Below are 22,445 nucleotides of genomic sequence, written 5' to 3'. Positions count from 1 at the left end.
GTCTTAACTATTTCCTGCCTTTTTGGGGGGGGTGGGGGGGGATATGGCAGCTGGCCTGCCCAAGAGACTGAGTGGTTTACAGTTTTAAGACGTGTTTACAAATAAAGCATGTTATGTTTTCAAGAAAGTTTATTGCTATCATACAAGCATGCCTTGAGATGATAAAGCTAAAAACATGTTCAGGAGCAATTAAGCATTAGTAAACAAACAGCATTCCTCTATTTAGCTAGGTGGAGCAATTCCCATTTCAATAAATTTAATCTGTACAGCCTTTGTGCCCCCCCGCCAACCAAATTCATTATGCATCATATCATTCAGACTTACATTGCATGGCAATCAAGCCCGTGCCCCTCCCAAGCACTGCCCCCACCCCAAAAAAACAATTAATGAGCCAGTTTTCTCCCACAAGCACATTTGTACAGGTACTATTTGCCTTCCTCCTTTGGGCCATGTAAGTTCATAACATGAGAACACAAAGCATCCCTGATTTGCTGCCTGGGTGCAGCCAGCTCCTGCAGGGGTAGCTGCACTTTCTGGCTGAGGGTACCAATCTAGGGTACCCTCCCTGTCATAGGTCCATTCAGGGGGCAATGGCTCACCTCTGGCTTCACATGGTTGTGACGAGCACAGCAAGCCACAGTGATGTGAACAGCACTGATGACACTGGCATCCAAATGGGTCTGTAGACAACTCCAGCGGGATTTTCATCTGATAAAAGTACATTCACCAGCCATTCTACACATGGTGGGAGTGTAATTAAACCCTCTTTTGCCAGGGCCTCTGCAATCTGGGTATGTTTTCATAAGCCAAGGCAAAAAGGGGTACGTGGGATCCTCCTCAATAACAGTGGGGACAGTATCACTGTTTATGTTAATGTCATTTGGTGGGAACAGTTTCCCTGCCTATCCATGAATGTATACTCCCGAGTGGTAAAAAACCCTGGCATCATGGACTTTTCCTGTGCAGACCACAATGACCTCCATAAATCTGCCTCTGCAGTCCACTAGTGCCTGCATAACAATGGGGTAGTAGCCTTTGCAGTTTACGTACTCAGGTACTCCTTGAGGAGGGCAAGCTACCGGCACATGAGTCCCATCAACAGCCTGGGGCAATTAGGAAACCCCATTCTCTTAAAGCCAGCAATTAGCTCTGGAATAGCTTTAATGCCCGCCACCTCGGAGTAAACCACACGCCTCATTGCCTCAGAAACCTCAGCCTCCACTCTACTCTCTGCCAACTTTCCAACCCCAAGCTGGCTGGCCACGGATCCGGAGCAGTCTGGGGTAGCCAGCTTCTAGACGGTTATAGCAACGCACTTCGGAACTGGCAAGGGCGATGTATCTCTCTTTACACTAGAGGTAGGGGCAAGCTGCGCTCAAAGCACCAGAAATGTGGCTTTCTTCACATGAAAGGTCTGGACCCACTGCTGGTCATCCCAGGTCTGCAAGACGACGTGGTCCCACCAGACGGTGCTTGTGAGCCTGCACCAGAAGCGGCCGTCTACACAGGGGGCATTAGCAGCTTTGCCAGGGAGAGTCTGCGATGCCAGGGTACTCCTCCTCCTACTGCTGCTCCATCAGGAAATCCATCAGGTACCTTTGGTGGGACAGAAACCACCACCGAAGGGTCCACCGGCACTTTATGGTTGCTCTGCCAGTTTCCTGACACAAGAGTGAAAGCGTAAGCAAGAGAAGTTCTATGAAAAGGCGCCTCCTCTATGTTGTTGGCTCTGGTAGTTGGGAGAGCACAGAGCAAAATGAGCAGGCTGTGTTGGCGGCTGTTCAAACTTCCTGAAATGTGCAGGGCAGGCAGTAAAGTTTTCCCACAGCGCACCACAGCCCTACGGCTAGACTGAGGGTGAGGGGGTGCTAGGGACTCTGGGATATGGTTATTTTGACTGGAGTCTGCACACTGCAGTGTGGTTGCCAGAGCCCCAGAGGTCTATGGTAAGAAAAGCCTTAAAATAGGGTTTAATTACAATGTATATGCTCACGCCCAGGGTTCCCCCCTAACATGGGTCAACAGACTCAAGTCCCACTAACCCTGAGCTTACATTGCAGTGTAGACATACCCTTAGAGAGACAAGATGGGCGAGGCAATATCTTTTATTGGACCAACTTCTTTTTGGAGAGAGAGACAAGCGTACACAGAGCTCTTTCTGTCTGGAAAACATACTCTTGGTCACAGCTAAATAGAAGGTGGAACAGATTATTAAACATAAATAGTTAACACATTTCAAAGGATCATTCAAGATGAAGTGGCCAGTTAACAATTCTCCCATCATAGGGGAGAAAGGAATGGGGGGCGGGGGTGGGAGCAGCTGGTGGGGAAGAGGAGTTGTTAGTAGGTTATAGATGGCTGTAATAAGCCATATATCCAGTATCTCTATTCAGTCCATGCTTTTTAGTGTCTAGCAAAGTTATGAATTTAAGTTCCCAGAATCATCTTTCGAAGGTGTTGTGCAGATTTCCTCTAAGAATGATGACTGAGAGGTCAGATAGAGAGAGTGATCACTTTGTGAAATGTTCATCTACAGGTGATAGGCTGTTTTTGTCTTATTTTCCTGTGTGAGGTACAACACATTTGTCATAGACATGTGTAGGACCCATGGATCTTGAAAGGTGTGTTGATCATCATAGCAACAGAGATGTTTCTACAGGTTTTGCATCTGACGTTCTGGCAGGATCTGGTGCTGCTTTGAGATGGTGTCCCCCGGTCTGTGGGGAGCAAGCTCATCATTAGAAGCAAGGAGAGGGTTGGTGGCTTCTGGCGGTTAGAGGTTTAGGGTTGCCCCAAGCCTGGGGTTGCAACCCTGACCATGCTGTCTAATAGATGGATGCAGGGGCATTGGAAACATTTTTATGGTGGGCGTTATGAAAGTGGAAACCATGTCCCTGCACCTCTCGTTCCAGCACCCCTGGATGTATGTGGAGGGCAAAACTGTACATTCACATGAACAAGGCATTTCTTTACAAGGGAGATAGTGAAAAAACAACTGGAATTCCAGCTATTCTCTTTATATATTATGAGACTTCAATGAAATCTTATGGATAGTGGATGGGAAGGAAAAGCTGTGAAATACCATGACATCATCACAGACAGTGAATATATTGAAAGAGCAATATCTTGTGACTAAGGCCTTCTTAAAACTTCTAGAAGAGACACCAGCTGAGTAAATCAAAGGTCCTTATGCTGTCTGCCTCAAGGATGCTATCTGTCCCTGGTCTTAAATATGGTACAATATGCTAAGGAAGGAGTAAGAGCGATGGTTTTGAAGGAAGTCTTATAGCGAGTTAGGGATACTCAACATGTGTCATCCGAATAATACTATATAAATGGAGTGAGACAGGGCTGCACAAAAACAGAAGAACTTATGAATAGAAACAAAAACTATTGCCTAAACTATTCTTCATTTGATCTACTATCCCAAGGCAGAGATGGCTATAAGGTTACAGGAAATGGAGAACTCACATGATCAAATTAAAGCAGCAAAGGTTAAACATCAAATTTAACAGAGTGAGGACAAAGGCTTCACATGAGGCTCTGTAGGTGGGGAGAATAGCAAAGAATGCTCCCACCTTTCCCAATCCCCAGAAGCCTTGGTCCTGCCAAGGAGAAAACAGAGAATAGAAAATACACACACACACACACACCCCTAGACCCCCCACTGCACCCAGATTGTCCCACACAGAATCTTCTCACCCCACACCGAGCCCCTCCACACTTGGATCCTGCCTGGTTGAGCCTGCCTGCCCCACACCTGGTGTGCCTGGCACTGTTTTTGGGACAGGCCCAGGCCTTGTGCTGTGTCAGGGTCAGGTGTAACCTCACCGCTGAGTCCATGTCCTGGGGGCGGGGCGCTGCAGGGTCATCTCCCACCTTCGTGCAGCCAGCGGCCTGTGATCCCCACTGCCATGCTGGAGCCTCTGCATTTATTTATTGACAAATGAAACTTGCAGAATTTTAATATATTGTTCGCAGAATTTTTTATTTTTTAGATGCAGAATGCCCTCATGAGTATACTATTATTTGTATTACAATAGCGTCTACAGGCCCCAAACCCTACCAAGGCCTCATTACACTAGGAGGGTAGATAAATAAAGTCAGAGACAATCCTTGTCCTGAAGAGCTAAACAGATAAGACAAAAGGTAGGAGAATGAAGGTACTATCATTTCCATTTTACACACAGTTAATGAAGGCACAGAGGAATTTGGCGATTTACCCAAGACCACACAAGAAATCTGTACAGAGCCAGGGACTGAAGTTCTGGTCCAGGGTCTTAATGAGAAAACCACCCCTGCTCTCTTTTGCTTGTGAAATGTATTCCGTTAGAAGAAGGTATCAATGTCATCGTTAGTTTGTTGCACTATCAATGAGAGAGTGCACCAATTCTTTTGTTTGAAGAAATCTCACCCCATTCTCCAGCCACTTGAGGCTGCTTTAAAATTAGAAATATTAGCATGACCACACCAAGACTTTGACACTAACTAGGCTTTCAAAATAACAACATACCAAAATAGTAGCAGGGTCAGCGGGTTTGGTTAGCAAGGAAGGTTGTTTAGGTTTAGTCAGCGCCATATTTGAAGACTCAAATTTGAGGTAAGTTTACTGCTGAACTTAAAGGCTCTGAAACTTGAAAGCTGTAAGTTGTGCCAGAAAGTCTGTGGTGTGGGATGGACATTCCTTCCAAACCTCAAGAGGACAACCACGAAATAGGCATTTAAACATTAGGCATGTTTATTGGCAAAGGATAGAGTATTTAATCCTAGTTCTCGCTCCAACTTTAACATTTGCTCTGACCCAATAGAAACAAATTAGCTTTGTAAGAACAAGGGAATTCCATTCTAAACCATACAGATGTAATCAGCCTCACAAAGACAAGCCTAAAATCAGATGGTGATAAACAGGAGGAGTTAATTATGTATATTAAAAAAGGATCAGATGAAAGAGATGCATAAGGCTGCAGATGTTTATATAGCAAGAAAATAGGAAGCACACACAATGCTGCTGTAATTGCTGTTTACACCGACATATTTCTCAGCTGCTGCTTCGCTTTTCAAATGCCAGAATGCTTCCAAGTTAGTGGCTTATTTTGATGTGCAGAGCGTGCTAAGGAAAAAGGGCTGGCGCATGAACTTTAAACCACAGACAAATATTTGACAACTCATTCTGACAGACCTACCCCCTTTAGGGGCCCCACCACTGCACTGACCCCCTTCCAGCTTCCCAGAGCTGGACAGCTGCTCCATCAAAAGCTAGTGAAAACCACTCCTGGGACAACCACAAGATTGCCCAAGAGTAATGCACCGCATTCCCAGATCAAGAGCTGGACTCTGCTCCCAGGTACACCACCACCACTGAATTGATGAGCTGGCAGAAATCGCACACTGTATCTGTAGTGCTACAGCAACTTCTATGGCCACAGAAACAACAGTGTAGCACAGGGTTGTGTGTAGGCAACACTTTTTCAGTAGCAAATATAGGCTTGTGGAGAGTTCGGGCCTGAAGAATCTATTCTTAGAGCATCTGCATAAGCCATTCTGAACACCAGGCTGGCCCCGCAAACTTTCCTATATATTGTCATATGTTATTCATAGCTCAACTGATCCCAGCTGCTTAAATCTTCACTATTATTGACATTAACACTTAACTCTAGTTGGCCCAAGTGAAGTTTAAAAAAATCTAACTATTTTGAATGGTCATGTCTACACAATACATGGTTTATTGATAAAACCATAGGAAGAGACAGGAAAGCCAAACATCACCAGTATGGGCAAGCACAGAGGGGCAACGCCAGCACAAATGCATTACTGAGATTGTCACTCACCCAATTCACTGTTGTCATCCACCAAGATAATTTCATGAAGAAGATATGCTGGAGTGCGATCCAATACACTATGTACTGTCCGAAGCAAAGCAGAAAATGCTTCGTTATAGAAACAGATGATAATGCTGGCAAATGGTAAATCAGAAGGGTAGGACTTTTCTCTGCACCTACAAACAAAAGACACACACATGTTCAATGTACAAGACTGCACCTCCTAACAAAGCTCCATAAACAGCAACACTAATATTGAATGAGAAATTGTTCTCTCACATTTCAGTGTTACATTCAGGGCATGTCTACGCTATAAACTTAAGCTGACCTATGTTAGGACAACTTACAGCCATGACTGTAATTACAGCAGTGTTCATGTCCACGCGGCCCTCCTCCTGTCGGTGGTGCACATCCTCACCGGGAGCACTTACACCGACTTAAGAGGTGCAGCGTGGAGGGGGGGGCTGAAAGCCAGGGCTCTCAGCTCCATGCGCAGCTCCCCATCAGCTTCTCGGCTCCCCAGCTGCCCCCGTCCCCCCCTTGATGTCTTGGCTCCGCACCGGGCTCCAGGTGCGGAGCTCCCCAAACTGGGCACAGCCATGCTCCCAATGGGGAGCAGGGGGCCAAGAGCCTGGGGGAGGGTAGCCAGACTCCTGGCGGGGAGATCCGTGCCCAGAGTCTGGCTGGCTGCTGTGCTCCCAGTGGGGAGCCAAGAGCCCGGGCGGCAGCCCAGATCAGAGTGGGGAGCCAGGAGTCTGGGCAACAGCCGGGCTAGGAACAGGGAGCCAGGAGGGCAGCAGGGCTCCCTGTGGGGAGCGGGGAGCCCAGGCAGCAGCCTGAGCCGGAAGCCTGGGTGGCAGCGCTGCTTAGAGCGGAGACAGGCTGGCAAGTTGGGAGCCAGGAGCCATGAAATTGACAAGAATGACAGTCAACAGATGTAAGTAACCTAGCGTCTACACAGACACTGCACTGCCCTAACTACACTGACATAAGCCCTATGACTCTCATGGACGTGGAGTTATGATGTCAGTGCAGTAGGGTGCTTACATCGGCGGGAGCCAGGCTGTAGTGCGTACACTGACGTAGTTAGGTGCATAACGTAAACTGTCTTATGTCAACCTAACTCCGTAGTATAGACCAGGCCTAAGACATGTTCATTAACATAATACTTACATTAGGGCTCAACCAAGTATAGAGTAGCCTCATACCTACAGTTCACACAATTCAGACCCACATAAATAGGGTTTAGTGCTGCATGTTACAAAATGTAATACCTGTATGCCCTTAAGAGCATACAATGCTATAGGGTCAGATTCCTAGCAAATAGTAGTTAGAGCAGGCACTGAAAGTCTTCCAGCAAAAATAAGAGGACTTTTATCTGCCTATTTCAATTTCTCTCCCTGATATCTACAAATCAGATATGATAAAGGGTAAATTGTCAATACTGGCATTTGAGAGGGGATCAAGTGATAGCAAAAACTGCAGGACCTAAAATGCAACTCTGGTTGTGCTAAAAAGCCTGTTCACTTGAATTCAAGTGGATTCAGCTCTGGGAGGGATATGCGCTTTTGTGCAACAACTATGGCCCATTACATTTACACACAATTGAGCAACCACAACAAAAACTAAAGTTACACCATGATTGGCGGGGGAGGGGGGGGAGAAGACCGCGTGCACGCTTGGGGGCATTCAGATGGTTGCTTTACTCCATCTAAGTGTAACAGAGCATAGAAAATTTGTGCTTTCGAACAGAAAGTCACTAGATAGACAGCACTATTTTCCCCGACATCAAGAAAGGGCACTATTTAAGACCGCTTTTCTCACCTTCCCAACCTCTATAAGCATGCAGCAATGTGGCTTAGTATATAAAGACAGTACTCTGCCATTCTTAGGCTCCATCAAGCCTTCAAAAACTCATTAACTTGAATGTTTAAACTTTAAGGGTCTGATTTTTGAGGTGCGGAACACAACAATTTGTAACACCTTCAGTGGGAGTTGGGGTGCTCTGTGTGTCTGGGGGAAAAAAAAATCAAGCTACAAACATTGTTCTAGAATACTTAGACTCATAAGGTCTATAACTAGGGAGATGGAGGAGGCATGTAGGTCATCTAGCCCTGCCTGGAATCAGTGCAAGACAGCTTTCAGAAATACACTGTAGGAGAGCATTCTCCCCACCCCCAACCTACATTTCAGTTACTATTTGCTACCTCTTGGATCTAATAAAATAGCTTTCTGCGAATCCTAGTGCTCATGAAATTTATATCAGTAAGTTTACACCCAAATTAAGTTTTTAATTAAACACATTTAAGTCAAATTAAAAACCTTAACAACATTGTACTGGTGCATGAGACACAAAACGTGAAACTGAATATTAAAAAAAGTAAGATTAGCAGTCAGTTACACTCACCACACTGCTTACCTTTTTGCTATTCACTCCAACAGAATAAATGGAAAAACATAGATTAGATTGTAAAAATGCTTTCATTTTTAAAGACCCTAGTATGTAATTAATAATACAGGTACAGAATTTTGGGTTTTTTCCACATAATATCATCCCTTTAAAATTAACAGTTCAGAGTACACCTGCACAGAATACATGTATGCATTATGCAAACTTCTCTATGGCTCAACGTATCTCTGTCCTCACGTGAAATACCCGATAGTCCATTAATGGAGATTTCTTGAGCGCACTCTGATCACTACATGGAATCAATCTCACCTTAGTTGGTTATTTGTCCATTACATAGAACTAACACAGAGAGGTTCTGTGTTATATCAATTAGGGATCATCTAACCCAGGGGTAGGCAACCTATGGCACGCATGCCGAAGGCGGCACGCGAACTGATTTTCAGTGGCACTCACACTGCCCGGGTCCTGGCCACCGGTCCGGGGGGCTCTGCATTTTAATTTAATTTTAAAAGATACTTCTTAAACATTTTTAAAACCTTATGTACTTTACATACAATGATAGTTTAGTTCTATATTATAGACTTATAGAAAGAGACCTTCTAAAAATATTAAAATGTATGACTGGCATGCAAAACATTAAATTAGAGTGAATAAATGAAGACTCGGCACACCACTTCTGAAAGGTTGCCCACCCCTGATCTATCCCATTCCACTAGCATATATTTGAAGTTAGGTCTGTGGGATGACCACCAGATGGCTTCTCATATTTAAATTGAGCAGGATACTTTCTAACCTATTAGCTTCTCCATCTAACATCTGACTGAGGAAATAATTTCTACTTTAACTCTCTGATCCATTCAGCTGAGTGTCATTAGCTTATAAAGATTCTACTGTATATGTATTTCTTTAAAGACATATTGTATTTTAAAATCCAAATTCAAAGAGACTTCTGTGTGGTAGAGTTGGTAGATACATGGTTTGTGTAGGCGATCTTAAAATTACATACACACACTCTGTCTTAAGGTAGCGTTAGTCTGACTTTCTCATGTGACCTGCTCAGTAGAGATTTTCCAATTATGTACAATTATTATCCCATTCCCGTTTGCCTCTTGAGATCCAATTCTGAACAGTATTCAGTAAAGCAAGCCCTCCAAATTAAAAGAATAACCTCAAGCCATCTGGCTGCAAGTATTAAAGGAATGGAAATCTGCCTTCAGTGGTAACTGATATGTTGAAAGCAAAATGTAATAGATGTGTAACGGCCAAATGTTTAATTCCAGTCTCATTATTTAGTATACTGGGCCCTTGAAAACAACATTATATTTATAGAGAAAATGGTATAAAGGACATACTTTGCATCCCTTGTATCTGGCACCTCTCTGTGGTATCCCAACCGGTTGCTGATAAGCATATTGAAGGCATGCTTCTGATAGCCCAAGTCTCTCACCTGCTGATCGTGTTCGTTAAAAATCATGCCTATAATAGAAACATATCAAAATCAGTTCATTGGGTCAAAAACATCCTCTGGCAATGATCAAGTACTGAAATGGAGTGTTTAACTCATGCATAGTTTTCACAATCTGCCTTTCCAAATCATATTTTAACCTGTTTTCAAAGCACATTTCTGTATGAATACTTCAATTTCTACCCCAATAAGAAGTTAAGTCTATGAACAGCCATTATAGGTGTAATAAAAATAGACTGTATGTGAATGGAGCATAACATCCCCCAAAGAGTGATGGCCCCATTGTGCTTATTTCCTATTCCCCACACATTCCTTCCCCCTAAAAACCTCACTCTTAACTCAGTATAAAACACCCAACCAATCAGCCAGATCTAGCCCACTTGATGCATAATCTGGTACCCATGGCAGATTAAGCTTCTACAAAGTGTATGTTTCTATTTCAATACATCAAGTTTCTAGCCCTTATGGTGTTAGAAAATCCAACCAATCATGGCCCTAGTGCAGTGCAGTTTCACAAGACTTCAGCGAGACAAACAATAGCTATCAAGCAACAGAGGGTCCTGTGGCACCTTTAAGACTAACAGAAGTACTGGGAGCATAAGCTTTCGTGGGTAAGAACCTCACTTCTTCAGATGCAAGTAAGAAGTGAGGTTCTTACCCACGAAAGCTTATGCTCCCAATACTTCTGTTAGTCTCAAAGGTGCCACAGGACCCTCTGTTGCTTTTTACAGATTCAGACTAACACGGCTCCCCTCTGATACTTAATAGCTATCAAAGAAGCCTGATCTACCACCATTCATCTCACCTGAAATGTTGAGACTCAAGCCTCGGAACGACAACTTCAATAGTAACAGAGTTTACTATTTCTTCGCTGATTGTTTTAGCATCAATTCTCACTGAGTGCAGTGGCAGGGTAGAGGCAGCCATCCAGTTTCAAAAAGCATGCTAGTGTAAGCGGCAAAATCCTGCAATGTCACTCTTTCTGTCCCTGACTCTGTGCTTGGGGCCAAAAACAATATAAACTCTACTATTCTAGGGTTCCAAACTTCACTGAGTTCTGTTGTTCTCATTGAGACATTTCTCTCAACTCTTGGTACAAGCTTTGAAGTACTGGAACAAATGGCTTCATTTATTTTTTCCCTTATTCGCAGAGGTGAAAGTAAGCCGGTACGGTGTACCGGCAAGAGCCAGTACGCCGCGCCGGACTGCACCGGCTTCCGCAGCGGGGATTTAAAGGGCCCGGTGCTCCGGCCACTGTGGGGAGCCCCGAGCCCTTTAAATCCCCCCCGCAGCTCTGCAGGAGCTCCAGGCCCTTTAAATCCCGGCCCCAGCCCAGCTGCCAGAGCTGCGGCGGGGATTTAAAGGGCCTGGAGCTCCGCGGCGGCCCGAGCCCCGGGCCCTTTAATTTGCCTCTGAGCCCCGGGGGCTCCCAGCCACCTCTGCAGTTGGGAGCCCCGAGGTGATTTAAAGGCCCTGGGGCTCCCAGCCACAGCCAGTGCCCCAGGGCCTTTAAATCTTGAGAGGCCCCGCCTCTTCCGGGTGAGGCCACGCCCTCGCTCAGGACTCCGGCCGTACCGGTAAGTCCTGTAAGTTACTTTCAACCCTGCTTATTCAACAGGTCAAGGGTCTGACAAACCAATAAGCAAGGAAACCCTAAATTCATCTTCTGCAACACACCCAAGAGATTACCTTGCTTTGGAGAGCTATGCAAAAACCAGGTGACCTAGGGCAATGACAGCCTCAGCGTGTCCAGGGAGGTGGCAAGATCAGAAAGAAAAGGGGCAAAATAGAAGGAGAAATGCAAGCTGTAGAAATGTTTTTGGAAGGGGAAGGACAGCAAGATCTCCCTATTTCCCTTCATAGCACAGATGTAACATGAAGGACTGTGACATGGTAACAGGATTTACACCAAGGGACATGTAACAGTGATTCTCCAGAGGGAGCATACCAATGTGACTGCCATACGCATTGTCCGCACTGGGATTTTTAGCCTCAAGTGCAGCAATACTAATATAGCAGCAGTGGCTCACACCCCTATAGAAGAGGTTTGAAACCATGGGAAGCTACATCAGTGGAAGTCACAATTTACACCAAAGCAATCTGTCTCCATGGGGTTTGCAATGACTGGGGGTTTTATCCACCAGGTTAACTGCAATGTGACAAGCCATTAGTCACAGAGGTTAGACATGTGACTATTAATAGTGTCACTTTCCCTTCCTTGTCCAGCAGTAGCCACAAAAGCAGTGGCACAAACCCTTCCTTGGAGTTGCACATCTGACCTTAGCAATGCTTTTGTCTGTCCAGAGCAGGGCTGGAAAACCTGCGGCCCGTGGGCCGCACACAGCCCATCAGGGTAATCCGCTGGCGGGCCGCGAGACCGTTTGTTTATATTGACCGTCCGCAGGCACAGCCGCCCGCAGCTTCCCACCACTGGTTCAGAGGCTCTAAGCTCAGTCATACTTGCATCCTCTGGATTACAGCAAGCACTACTGCCACTGAGCCTGCTCAATTCACCCGCTTTAAGGACCACATGCTTGAAAACTTCATGCCGAATTGCACTGGTTTTTGTTCTACAGGCTGCCCTCACACAAGTGTCTACACTTTTTTTCCCCTCTCTAAACACAGTCAAACTCAAATATTATTGAAGCTGGTTTTGAAGAGCTGCTTGCAGGCTAACAACGTGTGTGCAAAGTGCCTGACAAATTCCAGTCCAAACAACAGCTCTCAGCCCTTGGAAAATAAGGTTTGCAATGGAAACATCAACAAACCCTTTACTATAGCAGTGTTATGTGTGTTTCATAAATTTTTAAGAAAAAATACAGATTACCCTACCAGATGGCATTTTGTTTTCAGCTGTAATATGCCAAACTGTTTTTTTAACTTTGCAGCCTAGCATATTTATCACTTCTCCAGACTGGACAGACAGGAAACCCTTCACTATAACATTAGGTGTAATTCTAACAGAGGCCCAGCTGTCTCCCAAATTTTCATATAGGACTTGTCCTGCAATAGAATACATTTGGCTTTCACCAGTCCAGCTAGTCTCTGGGTTTCAAGATCAAAGAGATTTTCTGTTGCGACTCTCCAATTCATTTCCTGGCAAGCAGTGAATACTTGGAAAGAGATGGTCACCTCTGGAATATGCAGTAATTAGCAGCTGTTGATATTACAGCAAACTGATAAGAATTTGCCCTGTGGCATCACAAGTTGGCAGTTAAATTTTGGAAGGCATTTCACCTTCTATCGATCACATAAGCCTATGAGCAAGTCTGCAGTTACATTTTGTAAGCTTTTTCTTAAACTCCATAAAACTCTAGAACAGCTGAAGCTGTACTGAAATTTTACTGAAGAAGAATGTAGGGAGCGTTAGCGAGCACTGCCAGTATTAAATTCAGTGCTAGACAAAAAATATATTCTGTATTATACTTCCAACGGAAATAGCTAAGACACCAGTAGAGTGACTTGCGCTACCTTCTTCCAGTTCAATTGCCAGTTTACAGTTCAAAATGCCACTCTTCTAAGTAGTCCCAGTGAAGTCAACAGACCTATTGCCTGAATAAAGCAAACAAGATTTGACCGTCAGATGAATAAACCCAGCATCTTACCTTTTCCAGTCTTGTTTGTAGATCATTTTATACTTCTATGATACAAGGATAGCAAACATAGGCCTCATACTATCGCCAAGCAAACTACTTTTTAAAATCTTTTATACTAAAAAAGGTGGATTGAGTTTCTCTGCAGCCTCTAAAATTTCACACACATTTTATCCCAATCCCCCTCAAAGTAAATTACCAACATGAGACACACAAATGCTACCAGTGGCAAGGTGGTATATCAAAGTTTGTAGCCTGGATGTTAAAATTCAGAAGTTTTCTGCTTTAGCATTTTATGTGCCAAAGTTGAAAATATTTCAGAATAAAGGCTAGACTGCTACATTTTGGATGAAACAAATACATATTGTAAAAGAATAAACTTTACGTCTACTTTGAAACCAAGAGAAACACCAGGATAAACATTTTCATAAATAAATATTCTCTTTGAGTATAAAAATTTTCCTTAGACACATTTAAAGTCAATTGGTCTCACTTTTACTGATTTAACTGAGATGTGTTTGTGTGTGCATGTATGTCATTCATAATGAAGATGACCAAGCCCACTTACCCATTTCAGGGGAGAGCTCCATGTCTTCCTTCACTGGGTCCTGTGCATGATTTCCAAATGAATTCCCTATACTGCTGTCTTTCCGTTGTGGTTGAGGTACGCGAACTGGACCCCGAGTGAAACGGGGATAGAATTTTTTAGGAAGTGGCTTTTGAGGTTCCAACCCCTTGACGGGCACATTCTTGAAAGATTGGGTCTCTTCGCTGAAGTTGAAATAAACAAACAGCAGAAGTGTCCAGGTCACAGATGTGAAAAGGCACCCATAGCAGAAATAGCGAAGCGTGACACTTCCCATTGTAGACCTAGCATTGTTGATGGCCCATTCTCAATTCCCTGAAAGAGAATAAAAGAAACACATAATTGAGGCCTCCATCTGTTAAGACTCTTCTGCAGACTTGTACATGAGTAACCAAATTCTAAATGCCAACTTTTCACAAAATGCTATTTTAAACCTATGCTCTATATTTTAATTTTATGTTTAAGCATTACATCTTTTTCCTCTCCCACCCAAATATCAACATACTTAGGGCATCAGACTGCTTAGGACTGTAAATCTTCAGATACAAGGTTAAAGACCCAGATAGTCTTGGGTGAAATATTAACAGCATTTTCTTTCAAGTTGTGGGACAGTTTACTGATGTCCACAAAACAAAAGTCACAAAGTGTTTGTATTACTCTTATTACTTATAACAACACATAATACTCGGTTTTCCAAAGAGACAAGGAAGAGAGACATGTAGGCTAGGGAAAGGATAAGAAAAGAAAAACACACACATGAAAACTCGAGCAAGGAGTGGGGTGACAGATCCAGAGGGAGTGGAGGAGTAACTTTTAAGGAAGTATCTCAGAAATGACTCCACGGTCATAGAATCATAGAATATTAGGGTTGGAAGAGACTTCACGAGGTCACCTAGTCCAACCCCCTGCTCAAAGCAGGACCAACACCAACTAAATCATCCCAGCCAGGGCTTTGTCAAGCCGGGCCTTAAAAACCTCAAAGGATGGAGATTCCACCACCGCCCTACGTAACCCATTCCAGTGCTTCACCACCCTCCTAGTGAAATAGTGTTTCCTAATATCCAACCTAGACCTCCCACACTGCAACTTGAGACCATTACTCCTTGTTCTGTCATCTGGTACCACTGAGAACAGTCTAGCTCCATCCTCTTTGGAACCCCCCTTCAGGTAATTGAAGACTACTATCAAATCGCCCCCCTCACTTCTCTTCTTCAGACTAAACAAGCCCAGTTCTCTCAGCCTCTCCCCGTAAGTCATGTGCCCCAGCCCCCTGATCATTTTCGTTACCCTCCGCTGGACTCTCTCCAATTTGTCCACAACCTTTCTGTAGTGGGAGGCCCCAAACTGGACACAGTACTCCAGATATGGGCCTCACGAATGCCGAATAGGGGGGAATAATCATTTCCCTCGATCTGCTGGCAGTGCTCCTTCTAATGCAGCCCAATATGCCGTTAGTCTTCTTGGCAACAAGGGCACACTGCTGACTCATATCCAGCTTCTCATCCACTGTAATCCCCAGGTCCTTTTCTGCAGAACTGCTGCTTAGCCAGTCGGCCCCCAGCCTGTAGCAGTGCATGGGATTCTGCTGTCCTAAGTGCAGGGTTTTAAAGTGTCCATGGGTTTTAACGAAGTAAGATTTGTCAAAGTATCAGAAATCACCAACAAAACTCTTCAGCTGAATCTGGCAAAGAACAAATCAGAATGAGAGATCGCATCTACCACCTCTTCCAAATGCTTTATGAATACTGATTATCCCTTACAACATCTCTGTGAGGTAGGTAGAAATTATTCCCTTGTTACAGGTGGGAAACTAACAGAGATTAAGCCTATGATCATGCTCCCACTGAATCTTATAGCACAATCCCACTGACTTCAAAAATGTAATATTGGGCTCCAAGTGACTTGGCTAAGATCACAAAGCATCACTGTTAATCAAACTCTGGCATTCCCAGGTCAGACTATGCCACTCCTTCATTTGTTAAAGTTCTTCTAACAAAAAATATTTACCTGCTATTCTTACTAGGTGAAATCCATCCCTGTGCAAAGTGCCAGACTATGCAGCACTTAAGCCCAATGACTTAAGTGGGATTATATGGAGCCTAAGTCTCGTGCTGGCCCTCTGCATACAGGTGTAATGCACACACTGTCAATCAGGATCCTTCTCCAATGCTCTAAAAAGGGGTGCTGCTGCTGAGTTGTTACTTTAGAGCCATGAAAGTAGCCAGACACTAAACCAAAGCTAGGGATTTCTGAATCATTTCTTCACCCAATCTAGCTGGCTCAGTACTTAGCTACATCATGGCTTCAAAGCATCTGCCTCAAGTCTCCCACTCTCTGTGCTAACGGAGGTCAAGGATGTTGCCAAGGTGAATCTAGACTCAGAAAAGCAAGGGAGGTTGCCAAGGAGCAAAAAGATTAGATGCACAGCTACAGCCTCTCACCACAACAGGGTTTCTTGCTGACTGATCTGTAGACTGTTCAAAGCTCATCACCACTACAGGAAGATCTGTGCACTAGCCAGTTTTTCTGCACGGGGGCAGTGGAATGAGGTATGTTTTAAGACTTTATCTACCCTAAAAAGCTGCTCTCTAGCAAACCTTACAGTTGTCTCCCCACTGGCAACAAAATGGCACCATCCTAACACAGCCCCACCACATGCACGCAAAACACTGGCTGCGAACTGATCTAGTTATTTTTTGCAGCACAGATATGCCCTTTCTGACCATTGCAGAGAAGACCAGTAATCACTCAGTTCTAACAGAGAATGGGCATTTTCTTTCACAGACATCTAAGAGGAATCAGGGCTTCCATTAGGAGGAAAGGAAATAAGTTAGTGCCAGAGTGAAGAGAACCTCAGGGCCCCCCAGCTGGAAAGCCTTTGTCCAGAGGCTAGCACGGTGAGAAACAGCAGGCCTGCCAGGTACTAGATCACATGAATACAAATTTAATATGCAATATTCCACCTGTTCCTTGTTGAGATGTATTTGTCCCTCTCCCTCTGAATCCCACTGGTTTATGCCACGTTGTACACAACATACGAAGTATGAAATAGCATTTAAAACAAATCATGGATTCACTAAGATCCAGAAGAGCAGATCCTTTCAATAACTTGCTATTTAACCAAAACATTCAGTGACACCTTTGGCAGAAAGCGTAGAAGAACTATTTATTTTCTTTACGTTTCCATTTCTGTGGCAACATTTTGTTTGGGATCTGGGGAGGGGGTTACCCTGTCTTTACAAACAACATACAACTATAAAAGCTCATCAGGCTTATTAATGAATCTTAATTGCAGGCAGAGCATCCTGAGCTGGAACACTGAGGTCTTGTCTATTCTTGGGATTTCAACCATCAGTCAGCTGGGATAGCTGCACCTGTGCACATAAAACAAACAGCTAGAAAAGCTACAGTGCGGCTTACCCAGGTTTCAACTAAGAGAAGGCTCCTCGGGTGCACGCTCCCAGAGAGAAGTGAGGTCTGTGACTACTGAAAGGAGGCACTAGGTTGAGACTCCTGGCCAAAACCTGTCCCACTCAATTTCCTCTCCTCCCCCTGCATCCTCTTTAATTGTAGTCTGATGGAGTGTATACTCCATCCCAGCTCTGAAAGGATTAATGTGGGCCCAAGAGGCTCACTAACCCACTGGTTGTACCTGGAGGGTGGGCCATTCCTAATTAAAGATTAAACCCAGCTGGGACAGAACTGGGTGGTGCCATAAAGGCAGGAAGCCTGGAGCAGAAGATGGTTACAGGGAGAGAAAGAAGAACTTTATAACTACTCTCTTAACAGAGAAACAGGAAGGAGCAGGAATGGACGCACAGAGGGTTGTGACGGAACTGGCCAGAGCTGGGATCCCTTGCCAGGCAGATGGCTTGTATGGGGCCCTGAGGTAAAGGGGAAGAACCAGCTCACCCAGGGAGCATTCCTGAAGGAGCAGGGTAGGACTTGCAGGCAGAAGGACCTGGGGATTAGAACAGTGGAAGGAGTCTGCTTGTAGGAGCCCTGACATAAAGGCTGCAGTGGATTAGTAACACAGCCAAGGGCAGGAACCAGACCTCTAGTGAGAAGCCTTGGGAGGCATTGCTCATTACAAGAGACCAGAAACAGGCTATGGAGAAGGCCTGACAAAAAGAGTAATGACAGGAAGAAGTCTAGGCAGGCAGCAGCAAGGAGTCTAATGGGCACACTTTGCCTGTTCATTACAGGGTCTCCAGACTGGAATCCAGAGGGGAAGGAGGGCCTGAATTCCCCTACCAGCCACTGGAGGAAGTGGTATGAAAACTCCCTGATGTAAGCAGATATGGATTTTTGAAAGGATTTAGGCAGAGAGAGTAAGGACCATGAGGCCCAGAGTCAGGGGCCAAAAACTGATGATCGATTGTTGGACTTCTCATGTCTTAGACTTTGTTTCTCTGAAAGGAGTGGAAATATAGCATGACCTGTCTTGAGAAGAAAGAAGAAGCAGACCAGCACAGGACCAGAGTGATTAACCACTGGAACATTTTACCAAGGGTCATAGTTAAGGCTACATTTTAGTCACAAGTATTTTTAGTAAATGTCATGGACAGGTCATGTGCCATAAACAAAAATTCATGGGCCCGTGAATGCCATGACTAAAACTTGGGCAGGGGTGCTGGGAGTGGGGATCGAGATGACCCGGGACCCCTGCTGGTGCTGGAGGAAAGGGGAGCTGGGCTGAAGCCCGGGCCCCCCACTGGTGCTGGGGAAGTGGGGGCCGCGCTGCAGCGGTGCTGGGGAAGTGGGGGGCCGGGCCACAGCGCGGGACCTCTGCTGTTGCTGGAGGGTTGGCAGGGCTTCCTACCTGGCTCCGCGTCCCTGCAGCTCCTAGGCAATGTAGGCAGGGGCCAGGGCAGAGGCTGAGTCCCCTCCCACACACCCAAACTGCTGCAGAAGTCATGGAGGTCAGGGAAAGTCACGGAATCCATGACAGACTCGCAGCCTTAGTCATAGTGGATTCTCCATCACTGACAATTTTCAAATCAAAATAAAATAATGCTCTAGAAATTATTTGGGGGAGTTCAATGGCCTGTGTCATAGAGGAGGTCAAACCAGATGATCACAATGGCCCCTTCTGGCCTTTGAGTCTATGAACTGTCAACAGACCACACAAGTGAGAAAAGAGCTGCTACACCACACCCCGCCTCAAGGAAGCAGGTGCTTCCCAGTCCCAGTCCCAGCTCATAACAGGAACATGGCATGAATCTAGAAGCAGCTTTTGCCTGAAGGCCAGGCCTGCAGGGAAGTAAGAGAGGCAGGGAGATGATGAGACCTGCTTGGAAAGTCCCTCACCTTAGAATTTTCAACTCTCCTCCAAGAACACTAAAAGATCAATCACCAAGACAACATATTAAAAAGTTGGCAGATACCTTCCTCCAAGTCCTAGCTCTCCAGATGCCAGCACAGGAAGAACCCTGCTGTGCCCCACCTTTCTCTCTCTCTCACACCCATCCACCCACCGCAAGTGCAACCACATCAGCGCATACACAAGGGTATCCCAGTGGCTCCTTGTTCATTTCAGGCTCCAGTTCAAAGGTGTTTTTTTTAAATCACCCATGAGTTTATTTCAGTTGATTTCATAGATCCAGGGGGCCAATGCACAGATTATTCCAGACGTCATTTGGCCCACAGTCTTTATCTACTCCTCTCCCTGCTCATCTAGCATAGCACGGGCTTCTTCCCTTTCTACGCACAATATAGTTACTGTCTGCAGGAGCTTTTCCCTTCCCACCTCTCTTCACTTCTCCAGCTCTGACACATTACAGCGTTAGGGTGGAAATTGATTTTAAGGGTTCACTGATCAGACTGATAAATACATCCCTTCAGCTGTCTGTGTATGGAACGTAACAATACATGCAATGTCACTGCTTTGTGGTGCATGTCATCTTAAGTGTCCAAGGAAATATCCTCCTCTCCCAGCTGACCTCCCCAAACAGGATTCCGAAGCTCAGGCATTAAAGCTCAGTCATTACGTTGTTCTAAGCCAACAAGCTGCTCGTGAGTCCAGAAGACGTAAAGAAGGATTTATCTCTCAGACTACTTCCTGTTCCTGCCCCAAGGCATTACCAGTCGCATCAGCAAGCAGGGCAGGCTGCATTGAGAACGTGGCTGGTGAACATTTAAGGTCAGTGCAGGACACTGGTAAACAAGTGATAGTAAAATTCCAGCTCACACAATTTAAACACAAGTTGAGCGGTTAACGGCCCAGAAGTTCACATAGCTAGATATTAATGCTAGCACATTAGGTAGGTTTACATAGTTAAAGCCTAACCACTTAATGTAAAGAAGCACAAGGCCATTAACTAGGCAATACATTTAACTGAGGCGATGTCTACACTACACACCTCTGAAAGGCTAAAGCTTTGTTGTTCAATTGCCAGTGTAGACATAACCTTAGTGAGGGGAACCAAGGATCATCTATGCTACAAATATAACAATGAGGCTGAACCCATCTGCCCCCACGTTGGCCGGTATGAAGACATGGTTCAAGCATAGTTCCATTTCCTCAGTGGATGAGGAGCCAAGTTAGCAATCAACAATACCCAAAAGGGCCACAGTGGTGTGAATTCATTGTTTCATTTACTATAGTACCATTTATATTTAAACAGTATGACAAGGGAATATTTAGTTTTTATATATGTATATTATTCTCACAGCAAATAAGTTAATAACTTAATGCAAGTTGACACTTAATTGGTTAATAACATAGTAAAAGCATCCTGAGTGGTTGTTAATTAAATCACAAAGAGCCACAGGAAACACATTAAAGAGCCACTTGCAGCTCATAAGCGGTAGTCGGAGTATCATTGGTGTAAACATTCTTCTTTGCATAGTCCAGGGAATCATAAATCATGCCAAAGCCTGTTGTCTTGCCACCACCAAAATGGGTTCTGAAGCCAAAGACGAAAATTACATCTGGCGTTGTTTTGTACATTTTTGCCAGCTTTTCCCTGATTTCAGTTTTGGGAACTGTGGCCTTTCCAGGATGAAGAACATCAATCACCATCTGTTTACGCTGAAGCAGTCTATTAGTCATGAACTTCCTGGTTCTGATGGTCACAGTGTCATTCATCTCGGCGGTTAGCTCTCTCCGAGGGAGCGAGGAAAAAGCTTTTTCCTCGCTCGCTCGGAGAGAGCTAACCGCCGAGATGAATGACACTGTGACCATCAGAACCAGGAAGTTCATGACTAATAGACTGCTTCAGCGTAAACAGATGGTGATTGATGTTCTTCATCCTGGAAAGGCCACAGTTCCCAAAACTGAAATCAGGGAAAAGCTGGCAAAAATGTACAAAACAACGCCAGATGTAATTTTCGTCTTTGGCTTCAGAACCCATTTTGGTGGTGGCAAGACAACAGGCTTTGGCATGATTTATGATTCCCTGGACTATGCAAAGAAGAATGAACCAAAGCACAGACTGGCCAGGCATGGCTTGTATGAAAAGAAGACGACTCCGAGAAAACAGCGAATTGGTGTAAACAGTATCTTAACCAAGTGCAAGTTCACAGATACAGTAAAGATGCCATCTGGAATACATAAATCCATGCTTGAAACTTGTCAGGGAGAACTGTTCCATAATAAGGTGCCCTAAGGGTTGTACCAGTCTAGCATAGCCTGAGCATGATGCTGCCATAATATTTCTTCCTATCATTATTAAAGGATATAGGTGACAACACATGAATGCTCAAAAGGACCTTAAATATACAATTAACTCTATTTTCTTCCAGAAGATGTATATGCTGGAAGAACATTCAGGATGAACACAAGAACAATTTAAATAAATAAATAAATCACACACCTAGCGTTTTCTCTCATATACAACATAACATTCATAATAAATACTAATTTGTACCTATAACGCCTTTCAGTCAAGAATCTCAAAAGACTTTTTAAATGTTAATTAAGCCTGCAGTAGGCAGGCCGTATTATTTATCATTTGCATTGCTGTAATGTCTATGCAGTGTTTCTCAAATGCAGCCCCTGCGGCCACATGTGGCCACCACAGCCTTTTCTTCCTGCCATAGTCATCTGGGCTGTGATGGGGGGGGACACACAAAGCAGTGGCCCCTCTCGCAGGGCTGCTAGCAGCGGTTGGGCCTTGTCCCCCCTCCAGAGACACAAAGGCTGGAGGTGCAGACAACTGGTGAATTCCCCACATCGGGGTAGGGCAGGCAGGCTTTGGCCACAGGGCTTCGGGATCCATCCACACAGTGGCAGGCGCCAGCCCCAGGCTCACCACCCCTGCCATTGTCCCTGGGCTCCGCTGCCCTACTGCCCACCTCCCCATCCAGGGCTTAATTTGTCCCAGGGCTTGCTGCCGAAAAGTGATCTTAACAAACATACAAATATCACTTTTCACAGCAGAAGACTTACCAGCTAGCACAGTAGTCCCCAACCTTTTCCATGGAGTGGGCGCTGGATGACTAGCCGCCAAGGACCGTGGCTGCTGGACAAGCAGCCACCGAAATGCCGCCGTGAAGCGGCAATGTCAAGAGGCGTCGCCGCTGAAATGCTGCTGTGAAGCAGCGTCATCAAGAGGCATCGCCGCCAAAA

At 45.0% G+C, this 22,445-nt stretch overlaps 3 protein-coding genes across 7 annotated transcripts in view; 1 reads left to right on the top strand and 2 right to left on the bottom strand.

Moving 5' to 3' along the window:
- GALNT11 (polypeptide N-acetylgalactosaminyltransferase 11) overlaps nucleotides 1-22,445 on the bottom strand; it is a 79,031-nt gene that overhangs the window by 40,192 nt on the left and 16,394 nt on the right. For all 5 annotated transcript variants that reach the window (XM_034759970.1, XM_034759974.1, XM_034759972.1 and 2 more), the window contains exons 2-4: nucleotides 13,856-14,188; nucleotides 9,582-9,705; nucleotides 5,829-5,995 (exon numbers count right to left, since the gene is read on the bottom strand). In XM_034759970.1, coding sequence (XP_034615861.1) covers nucleotides 5,829-5,995; nucleotides 9,582-9,705; nucleotides 13,856-14,150 — 586 coding nt within the window. In that variant the 5' untranslated portion in view covers nucleotides 14,151-14,188. The remainder of the gene's footprint in view (nucleotides 1-5,828; nucleotides 5,996-9,581; nucleotides 9,706-13,855; nucleotides 14,189-22,445) is intronic.
- On the bottom strand, nucleotides 20,625-21,004 carry LOC117872023 (40S ribosomal protein S24-like). Its single transcript, XM_034759975.1, has one exon. The coding sequence runs from the start codon at nucleotides 20,961-20,963 to the stop codon at nucleotides 20,655-20,657; it is 309 nt and encodes a 102-aa protein (XP_034615866.1). The 5' UTR covers nucleotides 20,964-21,004; the 3' UTR covers nucleotides 20,625-20,654.
- LOC117873952 (40S ribosomal protein S24-like) lies at nucleotides 21,040-21,483 on the top strand. Its single transcript, XM_034763856.1, has one exon. The coding sequence runs from the start codon at nucleotides 21,040-21,042 to the stop codon at nucleotides 21,481-21,483; it is 444 nt and encodes a 147-aa protein (XP_034619747.1).

Source organism: Trachemys scripta, chromosome 2, assembly GCF_013100865.1.
Source record: "Trachemys scripta elegans isolate TJP31775 chromosome 2, CAS_Tse_1.0, whole genome shotgun sequence".
NCBI lineage: Eukaryota > Metazoa > Chordata > Testudines > Emydidae > Trachemys > Trachemys scripta.
This window is presented reverse-complemented; position numbering and strand designations above follow the sequence as displayed.

Excerpts from the sequence above, each read along its gene's own strand:
- LOC117872023 (XM_034759975.1), bottom strand. The coding sequence starts at position 20,963 with ATGAATGACACTGTGACCATCAGAACCAGGAAGTTCATGACTAATAGA.
- LOC117873952 (XM_034763856.1), top strand. The coding sequence starts at position 21,040 with ATGAATGACACTGTGACCATCAGAACCAGGAAGTTCATGACTAATAGA.